At 55.5% G+C, this 19,245-nt stretch overlaps 2 protein-coding genes across 2 annotated transcripts; one reads left to right on the top strand and one right to left on the bottom strand.

The window, feature by feature from the left end:
- Positions 1-1,146: 1,146 nt before the first annotated feature.
- Trmt61a (tRNA methyltransferase 61A) lies at positions 1,147-7,301 on the bottom strand. The gene is made up of 3 exons (XM_032908501.1): positions 6,268-7,301; positions 3,848-4,114; positions 1,147-2,333 (listed from the first exon to the last, which is right to left on the bottom strand). Exons 1-3 carry the CDS (start codon positions 6,596-6,598, stop codon positions 2,059-2,061), a joined length of 873 nt encoding a protein of 290 aa, XP_032764392.1. The 5' UTR covers positions 6,599-7,301; the 3' UTR covers positions 1,147-2,058.
- Positions 7,302-12,240: 4,939 nt separating this feature from the next.
- Ckb (creatine kinase B) lies at positions 12,241-15,132 on the top strand. The gene is made up of 8 exons (XM_032908500.1): positions 12,241-12,313; positions 12,558-12,771; positions 12,957-13,111; positions 13,190-13,322; positions 13,502-13,673; positions 14,250-14,373; positions 14,484-14,673; positions 14,753-15,132. The coding sequence occupies exons 2-8, from the start codon at positions 12,579-12,581 to the stop codon at positions 14,929-14,931; spliced, it is 1,146 nt and encodes a 381-aa protein (XP_032764391.1). The 5' UTR covers positions 12,241-12,313; positions 12,558-12,578; the 3' UTR covers positions 14,932-15,132.
- Positions 15,133-19,245: the final 4,113 nt, after the last annotated feature.

The following is a 19,245-nucleotide window of genomic DNA, read 5'->3' as shown; positions in this document are numbered from 1 at the left end:
GGCTCGGTCTGTAGGACCCGGGGACCTGGCCTCTTAGTTGCCTTGGGGGCTTCCATGCTGAGACAGCCCTCAGCACATCAGTGTAGGGCACACACAGGACGGCTGAGTGAAGGCTCCTGCCTAAGAGTGGGGAGGTCTGGGAAAGCGATCAAGAGGGCTTGATTTGGTTAGGCATGGAGCGCACACCTTTGACACCAGTGCTCAGAGGGCAGAGACGGGCAGATCTCAGAGTTCACAGCTAGCCTGTTTTATAGAGCAAGTTCCAGGTCAGCCAGGACTACACAGAGAAAACCCCGCCTCAAAAACTAATAAAGAGGATGATTTGAGCAGAGCAGAGCTGTAGAGACGCAAAGGCTCATGGGTAGGTTCAGTGCTGGTAGCGCTCCAGTCTGGGCTGGGCTTAGAGGTAAGCTGGGGTTGGATAGACTCTCCAAGGCCCAGAAACTACAAAAGCCAGAATTTGGTTATTCCCAAGGGATAATAAGAGTAGATTGGGTTTTCCAGCCTTGGCCAGGGTCCCTTCTGCAGGACATCTAGCCACAATGAGACCCATATGGGAAAAAAGACATAACCTGGGCCTTACTTGCTATTCGGCCTGTGTGTCACACATGAGCAGGCTCTGTTCCACAGTAATGCTGTTCCTTGACTTCTTCCTGTTGGCCAGGAGCCCTTCCCCAAGGACAGAGAGCCAGGGTTGGTCAGGCCAGGTAGCAGGGTGTCTAGATCACCCAGCTTACAACCCTTTAAGAGCTCCTGGTGCTGAGGGCACCCCCTCACCTCAGTCCTTCAGGCTAGGCGCTGTGTTAGAGCTGAGGCCAGGTCTGGAGGGAGGATAAGCCCCTGGAACGAGGCTGGAGGTCCTAGGGAGCCTGAGCAGCTCTGAGGACACACAGGCCTCAGTACACGGGTCTCCAGGACCTACAGTAGATACTGCACTGGGAGCAGGCAGCCCAGGAGGCCAACCCCAGGAACAGAGTTAGGCCCTCAGAGGAACGCAGGAAGAAGCCCAGGACATGCATGCCTTTGTGAGGAGTCCTGTGGTGCTGTCCTAGAGCCCCATAATACTTCTCAGGGCAGAGGGGAAAACAGAGCTCAGGAAGCCGAGTGTGGGGCAGCAGGCTTGGACCACAGCTGGCAGCCAGAGGATAAGCACAGTGAGGCAAAACATTTATTGCTCCTCTAGGTAATGTCAGGTATGACATATGACATGGGTTAAGTCTCTCAGTGGCTGGTTTCACACATCACCAGCAGCTACAGGGCAGCCTCGACCAATAGGAAACTCCCATGAAGCCAGCCACATACTGGGTGGGAATGGACACCAAGGTGACACATGCAGCAAGTCCATAGCCAGGGCTCTTAGCCCATGATGGCCTCCTCTATGACCTGCTCTTTGACCCTAGCTCCAACAAGGGCTTGACAGGCCACTGGAAGCATGGACCTAACCTGCTGCACGCCATCTCCACAGGATGATGCCTAACCTCAGGTGACAGCACATCAGGAACTCACGGGCGCGCTCACACAGGGCCTGTGCAGCACAAGATTATGGAGTCACCTCCTTTGATCCTAGGCTGGCCTGGTCCCTCCATCAGCCTCAGGGAGGTACAGGAAGATGAGTGTAGGGCCAGCTTTCTGAGCTTAGCTCAACCACAGCTTCTGGCTAAGCTCTGGACCACCAGGGGCTGGAGCCTTGGACCAGGGATGGGACAGTCCGTTGCTCCTGTAGGTCAGCTGAGGCTTCAGACAGCGCCCCAAGCTTCTGCTGCCCTCAAGTTGTACCATTTGGTCCCAAAACCCAGGAAAGCTGTGGAGGGGAAACTTCATGTTGACAACAAAGAGCAGGGGCTGCGCTTGAGCTGGGCAGTGAGGAAGCGGAGGTTCCCTCTCAGAAGACGGGAGAGGTTCCCTCTCAGAAGACAGGAGTGCCTCCCAACTGAGCGGGCCAGCCTATTCCCCAACCACCCAGGAGGCCCCTCCCCCATCTCTTTCTAAACGCAGTGGCTGACCATATAAGGCAGCCTCTGGCCTCTGGCTGGCCTCCGATACTCCTTTGGAGGCCCACTAGCCTGGGGTCTTGGTGGCAAAAGTGAGGTAGCCAGTGTGGCCCACAGTCTCCTTCATGGGTGTGCCACTACGGAAGGGGCTGGCATCAGAGCCCACGTTGCCCTCTAAGTCGTCGGCCCCCAGGTCAGGCAAGGGCAGACTGACAGTGCGCACATTGTAGACCTGTGGCAGCACCTCCAGGGTGCTGAGCTCTGTGAAGCCATGGGCTGCCAGGGCCTGGCATGTGCGCTGCACCTGTTCAATGCACGGCGAGAAGGAGCAGAAGCGCCCACCTGCAGGAGCGAGACACAGGGTCAGAGGGTGTGTGGTGTAGTGGCACCCACAACCCACCCTGGACCCGAGGCTGGCTCAAGACTGACTGCAGACTGTAAGCCCTCAGACCAAGCTGCAATGCAAAGGCTGGGGAAGCTGTACACTTGTACCCTACCTGCTGGGCCACCTGGCCAGAAGCCCAGGTGAGTAGCCAGGCCCAAGACCAAGATGCCTAGGTTTCCCTGCCAGTAGGCATCACCATCCTGCCTTGTAGGAGGCAGTGGAGGGCTGGGGGGTCAGGGTTGTCAGAGCCAGTCCCAAGAATAGCTCTAACAATGGGGCAGCACGGGGCGGTGTGTGGGCTGCTGCTGTCACAGAAAATTAGAGGCTGTCGTTGGCTCTTGGGAACAGGAGGAGCCTACAGGGAACACAATTTGAGCTCCTCCCTCCTGCCTCCCACTGGGGCAGCCCACAGGCTTCACTCAGCCTGCCCAGAGACTGTGAAAGTGCTCTCTCCCTGTCTTGGCAGGGCTCATGAGCAAGTCATGGCAGGGATGGAGTGTGTCCAAATGTCCCTGGGCCTGGTACCCACAGTGTTCCCTGGACCACCTGCAGGTATGAGAGAGGATAGAGCCCGCTGTCACTGCACAGCAAATCACACCATATACTCCTAGCCAGAGACCACCAGAGATAGGAGTGTCAGAAGACACTACGCCTACAAAAAACAAAACAAAACAACTCAAAAAAAAAAAAAAAAATCCCCCACACCTAAGGACCCAGAGCTCGAAGGTCTAGGGAGAGCCCAGAAGAGGTGGACATGGGTCATGGGACAAGACCAAAAAAGAGAGAGAAGCCTCTACTTTGTAAGGAGGCTCACCTTCCTGGCTCGGACCTCGCCAAGGCTGGATTGACCAAAAACCCTGCATCAGGACATCTGCAGGTGTAGACCTCCAGGCTTCCCCTTAGGCCACCTCAGCAGACAGCAGGGACAGAGGTCTGGGCAGAACCTGAGGCAGCAGGAGAGCCTTCGCCTCCCCCACCCTCTGTACAGAGCTGGGCGGGGAGCAGCCCCGGTTGCCAAGGCTGCTTCTTCTCCAGAAAAGGCGAACTCCCTGGGACTCAGCAGCCGCCTCTCTGGCTCACAGCCGACCCTTCCAGGCCTTCCCATCGCCCCGCCCCTACACTCAGCATCTTCCCTAAAAGGGTCCAGCTGCCTGGCTCTGCAGCAAGGGTGTAGGGAGTCTGCAGGAAATGGCTGGGGGTAGGGGACTGCCTATGACCTCCATCTTGGATCCTGGCCCGTTCCATCATGCAAATCCTGCCCGCACTTGGACAGAGCTGTCAGGGCCCCAGGGCCCCATCTTCTCTAACCCTGGTCTCCAGCCAGCCTGAGCCAGTCCTCACTGTGGGCCAAAAGGAACCCTGATCTGGCCATTACCATGGTGTGGCCCTCAGGTACCTGGGTCTTCCTGGGTTCCAGATGACCCAGAAGCTCAGCCCCGTACCAGCACCCGCACCAACACCACTGACCCACCTTCAACCTTGAGGGCATCCCAGGCATGGTCCACAGCTTCCCAGGGTGATGGGATATCCAAGAAGACGGCGTCAGCCACGTGAACCACACCGAAGCCACTCCGGCACACATCCTGAGTGTGCACAGTCACCCACTGGCTCACCCGATGCTGCTGGAACTCCTCCCGGGCCTTGTCTGCCCGCTGCTGGTGGAACTCTACCGTGTGGAGGTGGCCCGTGGGGGCGATACTGCGGATGATCGCGTGGGACACGGAACCGCTGCCCGTGCCTGGCAGGAGAAACAAGAATTGAGAGGTTCTTTGAGGACCAGTCCCCCATCAACAACTCCTCCTCTCCAGGAGGAAGGGGCTCATAACAGGCATATGAGGGCGGAAATGGGGTCACCTCATGAGCTGCATGTCTGCTCTTGGCCGCCTCAGGCTTGGGCTGGAGTTGGTGGGCTGTGTGGCATTGGCACAGGAGAGGGCGGGGCAGCCCTACCCAGCACACACAGAACAAATGTGAAGCACAGCAGTGGGGCTGACAGAGCTAATGCTGGGCCTACACGACCTGGGGCCCGGCCCCTCCTGCACTACGGTCAGCCCATGGGTCTTGCTAACAGCTTCCCATCTTATTTCCTCCCATGAGCTCCTTGACACAATCCTCTCAACGCCAACCCTGCTAAACGGTGGTGTGCACCACCCTCCCGTAATGTCGTCGGTCTGTCGGAAACCAGACTTTCCAGGCAGTGGTGTGCACCTTTAATCCCAGCATTTGGGAGGCAAAGGCAGGCAGATATCTAAGTTTGAGGCCAGCCTGGTCTACAGAGGAAGTTTTAGGGCAGCCAGAGCTACACAGAGAAACCCTGACTTGAAAAACAAAACTAAACAAAAAGCAAACCTCAGCTCTTCCTTAGAGGCAGGGCTACCCTTCTTCACCTGACCTCACATACTCCAGGATCTGGGCTAGCTCTGTCACCACTCAGCCCCTCCCACAGCTCCAAGTACCAGTGCTTGGTGACCACTTCCAGCAACGTCCTCCACTGTAGCAGTGCTCTTTCAACTCCCCCCAAAACACCCCTAAGAGCAAAGATGGGCCCCATCCAACCCTGACCACTCCAAGATGCGGGAAGGGACACCTACTGCAGGGGTCAGACTGTTCAGTCACCCTCCCACAGGGCCATCCCACCTCCAGTCTACCACGATCCTTCCTCCCACATCCGGGCCTCAGCCACCAGGTTCCTCCCTCGTTGCTCTTGGCAGCCTCGGATCTTCCTGTCAATCAGACCCACCCTTGACACAGTGGCACTGAGGGGACTCCAGACTTCTGCCGGCTCTCGGAAGGACACCCAGTGGCCTCCCATCCTCGGTCACTGCTCCTTTGCCCTCATGTCCGGTCCAGCTACACTAACCTCCTTACTAACGTGCTCAGGGGTTGAGTTCCTACCTCAGGGCATTGGTGGGGCTTTTCTTCAGCTTTTGGTAGCCCTTCATCATCTTTAACTCAAAGGTCACCTTCTCAGATCCCTGACTTCCTGAGTTTGGGGATCCCTCTAAGTCATCTTCAAACCGGCTTCCCTGTTCTCTAAGCTCCTCAAAATCAATAGCACTGAATAGTCACTGCCTGTCCGGTCTTTCAGAGGCCGAAGGGACCTGGCACCACAAGGGAGTGTAGGACTCCCTGTGTTGACTGAAACAGGGCAAAGGCCTAATGCGAGGTATAAAAGGAGAGCTGTTAGAGCTGACTCTAATTTTGCTCTCTGCTGTCTTGCTTCAGAGGGAAAGAACGATATAAGGCCCCAGAAAGCCGGCAACAGAGAGAATGGGAGCTCTTGTGACTCTGGACCCCAGCATCTTAGCCCACAAGAAGCACACCACCAAGGATCTAGCCACATCTGATGCCGGGGTCATTCTTGGCAGAGGTGCACGCCGATACTGCTGCACCACAGTACCTAAGGGTGAGTACGTGAGAGATGGCTAGTTCAGACACTTCTAGCCACCTCCTGGCCTTGTATCAGTGACACTGCTAACGCTCAATGGATTAGGGGAGGGCCTGGCTGTGACAAAGTATGGGGCAGAACTCTCTCTACAATGAGCTCTGGAGTAACCAGGCCCGCTCCAGGAAGGGGCAGCTGACCCAGAGATAAGCAGTCAGCACCTTGGCCAGCATCAAGCGAGCCTGCTCGGATCTTCATAGGGCACCACCACCACCTCCTCTTCTTTCTTCCCCAACCCAGGTTAGCTCCCACCAGCTGCCATTTCAGAGACAGCAGCTAGTGCTGTTTCTGTCTTCACTCCCTGCAGTCACACCCTCCCTAGCAAGTGGAGTTGCTAAGTAAAAGCTAGAATAAAAACCAAGGGCTGGCTGCAAACTGTCCTAACTGTGGGTCTGACTCCTACTTTCATGTATGTGCTCAGCTCTGAAGACACCAGAGGAGCTCACCTGATTCACAGACCACAGAACCGGGCCGCAGCTCCAGCATCATGGTGATTAAGGCAATGTCGGTAGAGTAGAGGATCTGTGTGCGGTGGGGCAGGTTCACCGTCCAGAGCTCGGGAGTAGGGTGCAGCACATACACCCAGCCGCCTCTGCTGCAAGTCACCTTGGAGCCAAATGGACGGCCAATGAGGTCCACTGAGTGCCGCAGGACGCCATGCCGGGTCTGGGTCTGTGCCCCACGCTGCACACGCACTGCCACCATCGAGCCATGGCCCAGTGACAGGATGGCTGTGTCGCCTTCCTTGATCAGCTCCTCGTATGCCACGAAACTCATGGTGTTAACATTTGCCAAGAATCAGGGACCTGGAGAAGTGGTGTGTGGGCGTCAGGTCAGAGGACCAGGAGGCAGGATGAAGATCTGTGGTTTGGATAGAGAGGTCTGTGGGGCCTGGGTTCTGAGCAGCGTTAGCTTAGCTAACTTGCTTAGGCAACCCAACAGAAGTGCACTCTAGTCTAACATATGGAGCCCTTCTGGAGAGCTCTGTTTTCAGAGGACACAAGAAAGAGTGCGCAGTGGCAGAAACCCAAGGATTCCCACACAGGAAGGACTAGAATATAGTCTTTTCTCCATCCCCCAGTGTGAAGGCGACGGCCTCTGACAGGCGTGCACTAGCACGGGGGAGAAACCACCTCCGAGTCCGGATTCCCTGTAACCCCTTGCCCAGAGTCTCCACGGAGGGCTCCCGACAGCAGCGAAGGTTGGCTTCCGGCCGAACAGCACTGGACTTGCTAGCAAGCCCGGAGCGCCGCTCCAAGCTCCGAAACTTACGCAGCATAAGCCGGCTCTCCGATTCACACGTGTCTCCGCCGCGGCCGCCGCACTTCCGGTGCTCTTTGATGACGTCAAGCCAGCGCACGGGTTGCTGGGACCCGCCGCGCTGTCCTTTGCGCGCTCCCAAAGGACGTTTCCTGGCTAGCGTCTCCGCGGCTGTGTTCTTGTGTGCACACTTGCGCGTTGCCTGAGAAACCCGAGCACTGTGCAAAATAAAAGTCCCCTGTTCGCCAGCAGCTTGTCCGCGTGCGGCCTTTTAGGGTTGCCCAGTGCACGAAGCTTCTGCCCGCGGGATACGCCTGACCCTAAAGCGCACTTTGACAACTATGCAACCCCAGGGCCTCCCTACTATGGCCCACCATGACATTTTGTCATTGCAAACGGCTCTGAAACACCCTGCCTGGGCTCCAGGATAAATGCTAGAAAGTGGGACCGCAGGGCAAAGGGACGGGGGGTCTAGGCAAAGACTTTGGCTAGGGCTGGCCCGAGTGTAGGAGTAGCGTTAGTCTGGAGTATTCTGCAAAAGTGGCCCAAGGCTAGGTCCTGCGTGAGGGGAAGGGGGCATAACGTCCCCTCCTAGGATCCCTGACATCTTGAGAGTATATGAAGCCTATGAAGTGGACTCACTAGTGCCCTGGGAGAAGGGCTGCTGGAAGCCAAGCGGATAGGACAAGCTGTAGTAGTGTTGTAAGGTCCTTGCCCTAGAAACTCAGGTGCCTGACTCCAGACCTCCTCAGATTTCGGCCCTGGCTGACCTTAACAGAATAGCCCTGGAAGAACAGGCAATGAGGGGTTTTCTTGGTCACCCATTCTGTGAAGTTAAACTTTTACCTGAGACATCCCAGCTGTATCCACGGCTGCACAACCCCTATCCCTAACAGGGTACTTCATTCCCTTGGTGGTGCACAGCCCAAGACACATCCTAATTGCTCCTCTGGAGAGTTAAGACTTTCTGCTCCTCCTGAGGTTCCTCTTCCCCAGCTTCTCGGTGGCATGGAGACCAGGCCTTAGTATATCCCCACCAAACCTATGAGTTCAACCAGGGGGGTTTCCCTTGGTTCCAGTTACCCACTGCTGGCTTCCCAGTCCTTTCTGCGTACCTTCTCTAGTCCGCCTTCTCAGAACTAGCCATCTGTCATGCCTCACCTCAGCCTGGAGTCTTCTAGCAGAGCCAGCCTGCTTAAGACCCTAGCTGCTGAGGTGGGGGTGGGGAGATTTCCATGGGCAGTTTATACACTGACTTGTCCTAATAAAAACAGATGCTATCAGCAGTCAGCCAACTCAATTGTCACTGAACCCTCCCACCCCACAATTTTATGACCTCTTTACAGACGGGGAACAGAAGGTCAATTTGTCTAGCATCATACGGACAACATGGTTTAAGCAGGACTGAATTTTGCCTTTGAGACAGTCTCCCTATATAGCCTTGGCTGGTCTAGAACTCACTGTGTAGATCATGCTGGTCTCAGACTCAAGAGATCTGCCTGCCTCCGCTTACCAAATACTGTGTTTAAAGGCGTGGTCCACCCTGGCCTGAGAGATTGCAGTTCAAAGCCTAGTTTCAGAGAACTGATAAGACACTTGAGCAAGAACAGAGGCAGTCCCAGAGGAAAAGAAGCTGAGGACGCCTTTGGGGTAGGCTGCTCCACCTGCACCTCTGTCAGGGCCTAGGCTGCCAAGAGGCCCCTTTGACTGGCACAGCCCTGCGGCACTGGGTCCTGCAGCCGCCACCTCTCTTCTAACCCCTGCCAACTTCCCCTTTGTGTTCCATGAGCAAGGGAGCAGAGAGGAAGAGCTGTACCCTGGGCACAGACTGACGGACTATGGATGGCCTCTGGGGAACCTGGAGCCCAGGGACCTGTTTCTCCACTTGCCCTGCGGAACTGGACCATGCTCTATGAATAAAAAAACCTAGGACTCCTTTGAGGCCCCTTCCTGCTCTGTGGTTAATGTATGACTTGGTGTGATTTCGAAGGAGATAGGACCGTAAATCTGAGGGATGATGTCATCCAGCTTCTTGCCTGGAAACAGCCAGACCGGCTACTGAGTTCTGAGGTTAGCAGTGGGTCCACAGTCAGGAACGCAGCTGGGTCAGCAGACCTCAGCTTGCTCCCTTGCTCTGAGGGCCACCAGGACTTCCAAGCAACACCCCAGTGGGGGCCTCACGTTCATATTGTGATCTAAAGGCTGTGAAAGGTCCCTTTACCTCCCTACTCTGCTGTCACCTCTACTGTAGCGGTCATATACTCTGCTCTCTGAATCTGCACAATGTCCCAAGCGTAGTCACCCTGGGACCACTGGGGGATATCTGGACTTCTGAGCCAGCACTTCTTTGTGTGTCTTCCTTTGTGTATCTGAAGTAGAGTGGGGCATAGGACAAAGGTCACAAGAGCCTGTTCCTGTGCTGGGTGTGGCTTACTGCTGGGATAGGCACCCCTGCCAGTCCTGCCTTCTGTTCCTCACCTCACCTAGAGTCCTGGTCTTGCCCTGGCACGGAGATGGGAAGGGGTAAGGAAGGAGAAAGAGCTAAGAAGCTGTAAATCCTGGAGGCAAAGAGGAAGCCCCAAACTCCCCTTCCCCACCCCCAGCCTAGATAACAAGTTCGCTTCCCATTTCTACAAACAGAAACTTGAGAACTAGGGCTCAAACAGAGCCAGCTTCCCCGAGCAGGGTAGGGACTGGGTGGGCAGCTGCAGATATTTCTGAGATGGGGAGGGGCTGCTGGGAGCATAGCACACACAGGCTGATGGTACACCTGTGGTCTAGCCAGAGACAAGAGCTCAGGGAGCCCAGGCTGGTCTTGAATTCCTAATCTTCCTCCCCCCTTTTCTTTTTGAGACAAGGTTTCTCTATGTATCCCTGGATGCCCCAGAATTCACTTTGTAGGCTAGGCCGGCCTTAAATGCACAGATACACATCTGCCTCGTCTTCCAGACTCCTGGAATACCTTCTTATTGTGAGGTTTCATTGGCCTACAAAAAAGTGACTTGACCTGGGCATGGTGGCTCCATCCTATAATATCACAACTTGGGATGCTGAGACGGGAAGAACCTGGTCTATGAGCTCTTGTCTCAAAACACAGTAGACCAAGCTGATCAAGGTGAGTGAGAGACAGGAGTCTCTGCAGGAGCTCTGGGGACAGAACTGTGGTGGCTTTTCATGCTCACCCAGGCAGAGGCAGGCAGGCAGGCTTTCTGCCCAGAGTTCTTCACTCTGCCACTCTACCCAGGCACCGGCACATTCTCTCGAAGCCTTGAATTCTAATCATGCCTCTCTGTTTGCTCAGGGCAGCCTGCTTCCACAGAAAGGCAGGTCCCTAAGCCTCTTGGGCACTTCCATCCATCTTCATTCCATCCAGTACCTCACGTGTGGCTGGAGGTGCAGGGGGAGCAGCCTCCCCCAAAAGGCGTCTTCAGCTTCTTTTCCTCTGGGGCTTGTGTGCTCTCAGTTCTTTGAAGCTAGGCCTTGAACTGCAATCCCTCAGGGCAGGGTGGACTACGTCTTTAAGTCCAGAATTGGGAAAGGAGAGGCAGGCAGATCTCTGAGGCCTGTAGGGTCTACACGGTGAGGTCCAGGACTATAGAGCCTGTCAAAGACAAACGACTGAAGATATTCTGTCTAACACGCAAAGACAGAGGGTTCTCTCGTTCTTGCTTTATTAACCCAGAAATGGTTGAGAGGCTGTGAGTGGACAATAAACAGGAAAGCATAGATATTGATTTTTTTTTTTTTTGAGACAGCGTTTCTCTGGAACAGAGGCCTGGCTGTCCTGGACTCTCTTTGTACACCAGGTTGGCCTCAAACTCATAGAGATCCTCCTGCCTCTGCCTGGGATTGAAGGGGTATGCCAGCATGCCCGGCCTCACCTCTGTTTGCGTCTGTATACTTCTCTACCTATGGCCATCCCCTCATGAGCATCAAGGTCTAATCCAAGCGTGTCTTTCTCTCCCTCTGCACGGTCCCTGATCTATTCGTAGAGAAGGGACGCCATCTTTCTTTCTTTCTTTCTTTTCTTTTTTTTTTTCGGAGCTGGGGACCGAACCCTGGGCCTTGTGCTTGCTAGGCAAGCGCTCTACCACTGAGCTAAATCCCCAACCCCGGACGCCGTCTTTCTATAAGGCTGGATTCCTAGAAGTGAGATTGCTAGGTCATGGAACAATTTTAAAAATTTTAATAAGTACTGCCAAACTACTTTCCAGAGAAGATGAAACTGCTGGCAGCTGGAGGCAGGGTGTGAACGCCTGTGTTCACACATTCCAATTCACAGCCGGCACTGGCTGTGGTCAAATTCCAGGTTTCCCCGTACCTGCGTGTGTGGGACACGGGGTGGGGGAAAGAGACTCTTTCAATCTGGTGGATCTGATTAATGAGCTTATTTTTGACTGGTGCTTCCTCCACCCCCAGTTTGCCTGCCGACGGCGGGTAGGTACTGTCTTTGTAGGTGGGGTGGTAGAAACCGGTCCCCTCAGGAAAGAACCTGGGGATTTGGAGATTCAAAAACAGTCTCTAGGAGCTCAGTGTCTTGAATTTTTCAGGGTCCGGGTCCAAGGGTCTTGGCTAGGTTCCTTAGAGCCCGCCCAAGGTCAGAACACCCTGGGTGCTTCCGGGCGGGATCGCAGCCAGACTGCGCCTCTGGTGTTGCACCAAGAACACCCAGGAGATGCCCGCAGGCACCTTGAGGAAGGTCAGCTGCCCTGTACCGTTTTGTACCGCCTGGATGCAGTGGATGGAAGCCGTACCCCATGTTAAAAACCTGGTATCTCTTGCCATGACCCCCTCAACACCGCTGTCGGCCTGACAAAGCAGGAGGCAGGGAAGGCAGGAACCTCAAGTGCCAACTGGCTTCCCAGACTCAGTTTCCTGCCCCGAGGCAGTGTGTGTGAAGCAGGTCTAGGGTATCTACGGTCCTGGGATTTCGTCTTCGAGATCCTGCGCGAGCGCCACGGGGTTGACCAAACTGCGCAGCGGGGTCGAGACTTGGGGACCGCTGGGGTGGGCCGCTGGGGGTGTCGAGGGTTGTTGCCTCGGACAAAGCGACGGCACCACCCCAAAGCGCGGGCCAATGGAATGAATGGGCTATAAATAGCTGCCAATGGGAGCCCGGCGACGCGCCCCTTAAGAGCTCAGGGAGCAGCGAGCGGCCGTCGTTCTTCTTCTGCGCTGCGCCAGGAGCTACAAGCACAGGCAGTCTGCGTTCCTGCTCCGTCCGGAATCCCGGTGAGCGGGTCGGAGGGTGAGGGGCTAGTCCTGAGCGGTTGGGTGCAGGACCGGGGCATCACGCGCAGCTCGTTGCCCGGAGCGCGTCCCGGACCCTCCGGGGAACTTGGGATGCGCTGGACTCAAATGATGCAGACCTCGCTGACCTTGGTGACGTCCGAGGAAAGCTTCGGGGGTCCGGATTGGTCTGCAGGTCTCTGGAGACCGGTGTGTAAAGCTCCTCTGACCCCGCTCTTCCCCGCAGCCTGCCGCCGCCGCCGCCGCCATGCCCTTCTCCAACAGCCATAACACGCAGAAGCTGCGCTTCCCGGCCGAGGATGAATTCCCTGATCTGAGCAGCCACAACAACCATATGGCCAAGGTGTTGACCCCCGAGCTGTACGCCGAGCTCCGTGCCAAGTGCACGCCGAGCGGCTTTACGTTGGACGACGCCATCCAGACTGGCGTAGACAATCCGGGTATGCACACCCTTGTAGCGTCAGGCTTCGTCTCCCCAACAAGACCCCCGGGCAAGGATCCCACTGCTCTTATAACCCTCGGCGGGCTGGGGTCCCCTGGTCCTCTCTCTGCGCTTAGCCATAAGGGCCTCAGCGCCTTGCTCTAGCTTGGCGCTGACGTCACTGTCGCCGCGCCCCTCCTCCAGGCCACCCGTACATCATGACAGTGGGTGCAGTGGCGGGCGACGAGGAGAGTTACGACGTATTCAAGGACCTTTTCGACCCCATCATCGAGGACCGGCACGGCGGCTACCAGCCCAGTGATGAGCACAAGACTGACCTCAACCCAGACAACCTGCAGGTGCGGGGCGTCAGGGTCCGGGCGTGCTGGGGAGAGGGGGTCTCGGCGCTCACTCCGGCCACTGCCTTGCATCCCTAGGGCGGCGATGACCTGGACCCCAACTACGTGCTGAGCTCGCGGGTGCGCACAGGCCGAAGCATCCGCGGCTTCTGCCTCCCCCCTCACTGCAGCCGCGGGGAGCGCCGCGCCATCGAGAAGCTGGCAGTAGAAGGTAGGGTCCGGTATCAGCCACCAGAGCTGCTGCGTTCTTGTCTGGGCGAGCGCGCATTCCCCCAGGGGTCTGAAGGTGGAAGACCCAACTAAGACAGCGGGGACACTGCCGCGGGCGGGGTGGCGAGCTTTCTCGCTCGCCCACCCACCCACCGGGTCCTTGAACTCTGTACTCCGCAGCCCTGTCCAGCCTAGATGGCGACCTGTCTGGCAGGTACTACGCGCTCAAGAGCATGACCGAGGCGGAGCAGCAGCAGCTCATTGACGACCACTTCCTCTTCGACAAGCCTGTGTCGCCTCTGCTGCTGGCCTCCGGCATGGCCCGCGACTGGCCGGATGCTCGCGGCATTTGGTACGAGCCCTCTTCCCCCACAGTCCCCGGAAGGTGGGGCCGGGCCTGAATTCGTAGATTGTGCGTTACCACACTGTGCGCAGGTGACCTTGGTTCTGCGGATGACTGAGGTCCCTGCGCCGCGGGAGGCCGCAGTCTCCAGGGATTCAAGGGTGGTGACCAGTTTCTTTGGCGTCTGTTCTCCGCCCTCCTCCTGGGAGCCGGCGCTTCTTGTTTTCTCTCCTCCTTCTCACCCCCTTATTCCGCCGGGATTCTGCCAGGTGCCAGTGACGCAAAAGCCTCCGCACCCGTCCGGGCAGGGCTCCTACCCCTGCAGACTGCGCGGGCGGAGGCCTGCTTCCTCTGGTGGGCTGCTCTGGCTGCTCCAGCCCCTTGCGGGCCACGCAGCACATGACTGGTGATTGAGGTGCCCTGGTCTCCCTGCCTTCGAGTGTTGCTGGGTGGGCGTCTTATAGACAGCCCACACCCCTGCACTTGGAAAGCGCTTTGGAGGTCACCCACCTAGGGCGTCTTGCTGGGTGTGACCTAACTAAGGCTGTAGACTTTGACTTTGGTCTGCCCGACCCCCTCCTCCAGGCACAATGACAATAAGACGTTCCTGGTGTGGATCAACGAGGAGGACCACCTGCGGGTCATCTCCATGCAGAAAGGGGGCAACATGAAGGAAGTTTTCACGCGATTCTGCACTGGCCTCACTCAGGTCAGGCCTGGTGCTAAGGAGGGAGGGGGTCGGGCGGATTTGAGTCCACATTTCCCAGGGTGCTTGGGGCTTCCAGCTAGACTTTCCCTTAACTTTCCCTTCACCTTCAGATTGAAACTCTCTTCAAGTCTAAGAACTATGAGTTCATGTGGAACCCTCACCTGGGCTACATCCTCACGTGCCCATCCAACCTGGGCACTGGGCTTCGGGCAGGCGTGCACATCAAGCTGCCCCACCTGGGAAAGCACGAGAAGTTCTTGGAGGTGCTCAAGCGACTGCGGCTTCAGAAGCGAGGCACAGGTGAGGGGCAGACGACTCAGGTGAAGCAGCAAACGCGGCTTTCCCCAGCCCTGCTGACCTGCCTGTCTCCCACCCCCAGGTGGTGTGGACACCGCTGCTGTGGGTGGAGTTTTTGATGTCTCCAACGCTGACCGCCTGGGCTTCTCGGAGGTGGAGCTGGTGCAGATGGTGGTGGACGGAGTGAAGCTACTCATTGAGATGGAGCAGCGGCTTGAGCAGGGTCAGCCCATCGACGACCTCATGCCTGCCCAGAAGTGAAGCCTGGCCCTAGCCACCACCAGGCTGCCGCTTCCTAACTTATTACCCGGGCAGTGCCCGCCATGCATCCTCGATGTTTGCCGCCTGGCGGCTGAGCCCTTAGCCTCGCTGTAGAGACTTCTGTCGCCCTGGGTAGAGTTTATTTTTTTGATGGCTAAGCTGTTGCAGACACTGAAATAAATTAGGGTTTGGCCTGCCCTATGTCTGAGTGTTGCTTCTCCTTTCTTAGAGACAGTCGTGTGTGTGTGTGTGTGTGTGTCCATCCCTTCCTGGCCTGTCACCTCACCTAGCAGATGAAACATGAGTCTTAAGATACAGGGCAGAGGGAGGGAGACTTGAGTGCAGCCTGAACATCTAAGGACATTTGTACTTGCAGGGTGGAGCCTAGTAGTTCCTTAGCTCCAGCCAGCTAAAGGGAGTCAGCAACTTGACATCTTCCCCAGTTTTTCTGCCGCATTCCTGGCAGCCTGAATATCTAAGGTTCTATCTCTTCACTTCCTTCCCCTCCAGGCTCCAACACCTACTCCAGTTCTTAAATAATTCTCTACTTCCTCCAGCTTCCAACTCCAGGTTGATGTGCCTCCTCCTGATCCCTCAGCCCAGCTCTCCAGCCCCATCCAGACAAGAGCTTTTCAGAACCGCCCGTCCCTCTCTTGCAGCTTCCTCTCTGGGGCCCTGGTGGTTGGGAGGAGACAAGCTTTTGCTTCCACTTCTAGCTTCTGTGCCACGTCATCTAGGAGACAGGACAGGAGTTGGAGGGGCTTTACTGTGACCTGTCTGAACAGGTCAAAGGGGAGACACTCCAAGGCTCACATTAGGGGGCCTGAGCACAAAGGCTTGGCTGCTTTTCATGGTGGCTTATCCTGGTTGGGCCTCATGAAAAGATCTGGCCCACATTTGAAAGCTGAGAAAGGGAAAAACGTCAACCAGGGGCTGGAACTGCAGTTCCCCGCCCCCACAGTGAGTCTTCCAAGAAAACAGTCTTGTGCTGCCCCCTGCTGGTCAGGCACACCACAGGCTTCACGGACGATCGCCCCAGACTTGATACCCAGACCCAGTAGATGGAGAGGCAGCATTGAGCTGTGGGCTACAGAGGTGTATCCTGGTGTTGCTTCAAAGGCCAGACTCCATCTAGGTGGTGTCTAGGCTGGGGAAACTCGAGTGAGGACTGACCTGTAGAACGCTGTCAGAACGCATCTCACTGGGTGGGCTGGGCTATATAGGACAGGCTCCCTAGGACAGAGAGGGGTCAGGGAATCTGCATCTCTTAGTGTCCTGGGATAGCACTCTCTGTCTTCCGTCTCCTCACATGTCCTAACAGGTTTGCAGCTAGCACTTCTGTCAGGGAGACCTGGGGCCCCACTAGACCAGGGGTATGGATGAGACCGTTCCCTCAGCTTTGATGTTTTCCAGTCAGTGGGGTTCTGCCAGCCACACTGTAGACTTCAGTCTGCTGGCAAGAAGTAGTCCTTCAGCTGGGCAGTGCGAGCATAGGAAGGCAGAGCTCTGAGCTCAAGGCCAGCCTGATCTATAGAGCAAGTTCCAGGACAGAACAGAACTTCAAAGAAAAACCAGTTGAAAAACTGGGGGGAGGGGGAGCTTTAGAACTATCTCCATTTTAAAAAAAAAAAAAAAAGGGAACTGAGGGGCTGGGGATTTAGCTCAGTGGTAGAGCGCTTACCTAGGAAGCGCAAGGCCCTGGGTTCGGGTCCCCAGCTCCAAAAAAAAAAAAGAACCAAAAAAAAAAAAAAAAAAAAAAAAAGGGAAGTGAGTCTCTGACAAGGGAGAATACAGACTACAAGAGGGGGACAGTAGGTACAGTACAGGGAGATATGTATACCCTAAACCCTCCATCTGCTGTTACACATCAAAAGACCTGATGACAGGAAGCAGGACATGGGACCCCTGTAATGGTGAGGGTTCCTGTCTGTCTTCCTATAACTGCCTCAGGCCTGTTAAGTTCATTCTTGGAATACAAACTTTTCTTATGGAAGAAGTCCAGACGGCCCTGCTCTGTCTCTGGATCTGAGATTCAAATGAGTGTGTTGAGCTTGGCTTTTGTGGGTGGGCACAGAGAGGAAGGAGCTGTGCTCATTGGGGGCGGGGGGTGGAGGCAAATCTCCCTGGGACAGTCTGACCACACTAAGTCTGATTTCTTACCAGGAGCAGCCAGAGGAGGGTTTCACCTTGGAGCCACCAACATTGGGGTGGTCCAATGATAGAGGTGGGTATTCTGTCCTCCAAGACACCAACCCACCATACTAATAAAAAACCCAGCCCTCTTCACCCTGGGGCGGGTAGAATTTCTAGATGCTGACCCTGGAAGACCACTATCCAAAGAAATAACAAGGAAATGCAACTGCTTAGAGAAGGAAAGAACTGGTCAGGACCATTTACCTAGAGGGGAGGGGGGAGACAGAGACAGAGAGAGAGTTCGAGCGAGCTTGGCCAACCCCACCCCTCCTACTTCATGCAAGCAAATTTCACACTCAGTGCTGTGAAGACAGGCTGAGAAAGCAAGCACGGGTTATAAAACAGCTCGCACTGAGATCCCACACAGATTATTATGTATGGACAAACCCCCAGAGCCGTCTGCCTGTGGGTGGAAACAGGTGATTTCCTTCTTTATACTTCTCTTTCCGAATTTCTTCCAGTGAGCATGTATTGCTTATATAAGGCAATGTTTTTGGCCATGTTGAGGGTCAAACTCAGGGCTCTGCACATGCTGGGTAAGTGCTCGATCTTAGCTGCATTCCCAGTCTTCCCTATCTACCTGAGGATGAACGTGAAATCCTCCTGCCTCCACCAACTGGTGGCTGGGATTGTGGATGTGTACTGTCTCACCCTGTTTCTGCAGTGCAGGGTTTAGGATTAAACCAAAGGGCTTTGTACTAGTCAGTGCTGGGCTACACAGCCTTGGCCCTGTTCCAGTAAAACTGGAATGTTTTTCTTCTTTCTTCTATTTATATTTTAAGAATTTAATGTGTCACGGCTGGTGGGAGTCCATTAAGGCAGTAGCAAGAAGGCATCCACTGCTAACCTCCTCTGTGATGGGGAAACTGAGGCTCAGAGAGGAAAGCCTAACTCTAGGTCAAGCCTAACCCAGGCCTGGGTGATTCCTCTGCTCTAACTTCTGGGGCTTTCAGGGCTCTTGAGGGGTGGGTCTAGCTTCTCCCAATGGTAGCTTAGAAGGCTGCAATTGCCCACAGGGTTCCTTACACAGCACTTCTATTTCTGACCCAGGCTGGTACTTAGCAAGCCTCCTGATGCCTGAGGCAGCTAGACATTGTACCCACAGGGATTCAAGTTAAATATCTTTCCCACTGGCCAAAAGGAGAGTCACCCTACTAATGTAGTGGGTGACAGCCTAGGGAAGCAAGGCTTTTCAGTCGGCTGGGACTCTGATCTGTGTCTTTACTCTGACCCAGAGCAGGGGCTCTGGCTGAGGCTCAGGAGTCCTGACTACCACACCTTGGCTGATACAGTCCCTACCTACTTAAAGGCTGGACAATAGCTGGGCATGGTGTCACACGCCTTTAACAGGACAGAAGTGGGAGTGGCAGGAGCTCCCTCTGGCCAAGTTTTAAGGTATTGATGGCTTAAAGTGCCCTGGTGGCCACTCTGCTTTAGCTACAAAGTTTTGGTGCTTAGCTTGGTGACAAGACAGACATTCAAGCAGCCACCTTGGGATGTGAGTACAAGGCCATCCTGCAGAAAACAGGTAGGGTTCCTGTGTTTGTATCACCTGGCCACTAGGTCCTGATGGAAACGTGTGTGGCACCTAAATCACTCGTGGGGAAGTGATCAACCGGGACTGTGGTCAGCTCTCCTAGCAGCAGCATCACTGGAGAGCAGGGCAGACTGTGGGTCAGTGGGGTTGGACTGCGGGTGGAATGAAGGGTGACCTGGTTCTGACTTTCTCCACACTGGGGATGACTCACTAGGTTGTCTGATGGAGTGTCAGGCTGTCTGGTAGTTTATGTCTAGGCTCAGGCACAGCTCCATTTTGCAAATTCTACCACACCCATGCCAGCAGAGGTGGTACTGCTTGCCCGGCTGCTGCAGCCTCGACTCGACTGTTCTCGTTAGCCTGCGTTAGAAGCAGTGTGTTCCCCAAGCCAAGGTTGTCCCAAGACAAACCAAACCACCCACCGGAACAAACAAAACCAGGTAGCTCCCAGTGTGGTGGCACTCGCCTTTAATCCCTGCATTTGGGAGGCAGAGGCAGGCAGACCTGAGTTTGAGGTCAGCCTGGTCTACAGAGCAAGTTCCAGGGTGGCTAGGACTACAGAAAAACCCTGTCTCAGAAAACAA

Source organism: Rattus rattus, chromosome 7 (genome assembly GCF_011064425.1).
Source record: "Rattus rattus isolate New Zealand chromosome 7, Rrattus_CSIRO_v1, whole genome shotgun sequence".
NCBI classification, from domain to species: domain Eukaryota; kingdom Metazoa; phylum Chordata; class Mammalia; order Rodentia; family Muridae; genus Rattus; species Rattus rattus.
The sequence above is the reverse complement of the archived record's forward strand: the minus strand, read 5'-3'. Positions and strand labels throughout refer to the sequence as shown.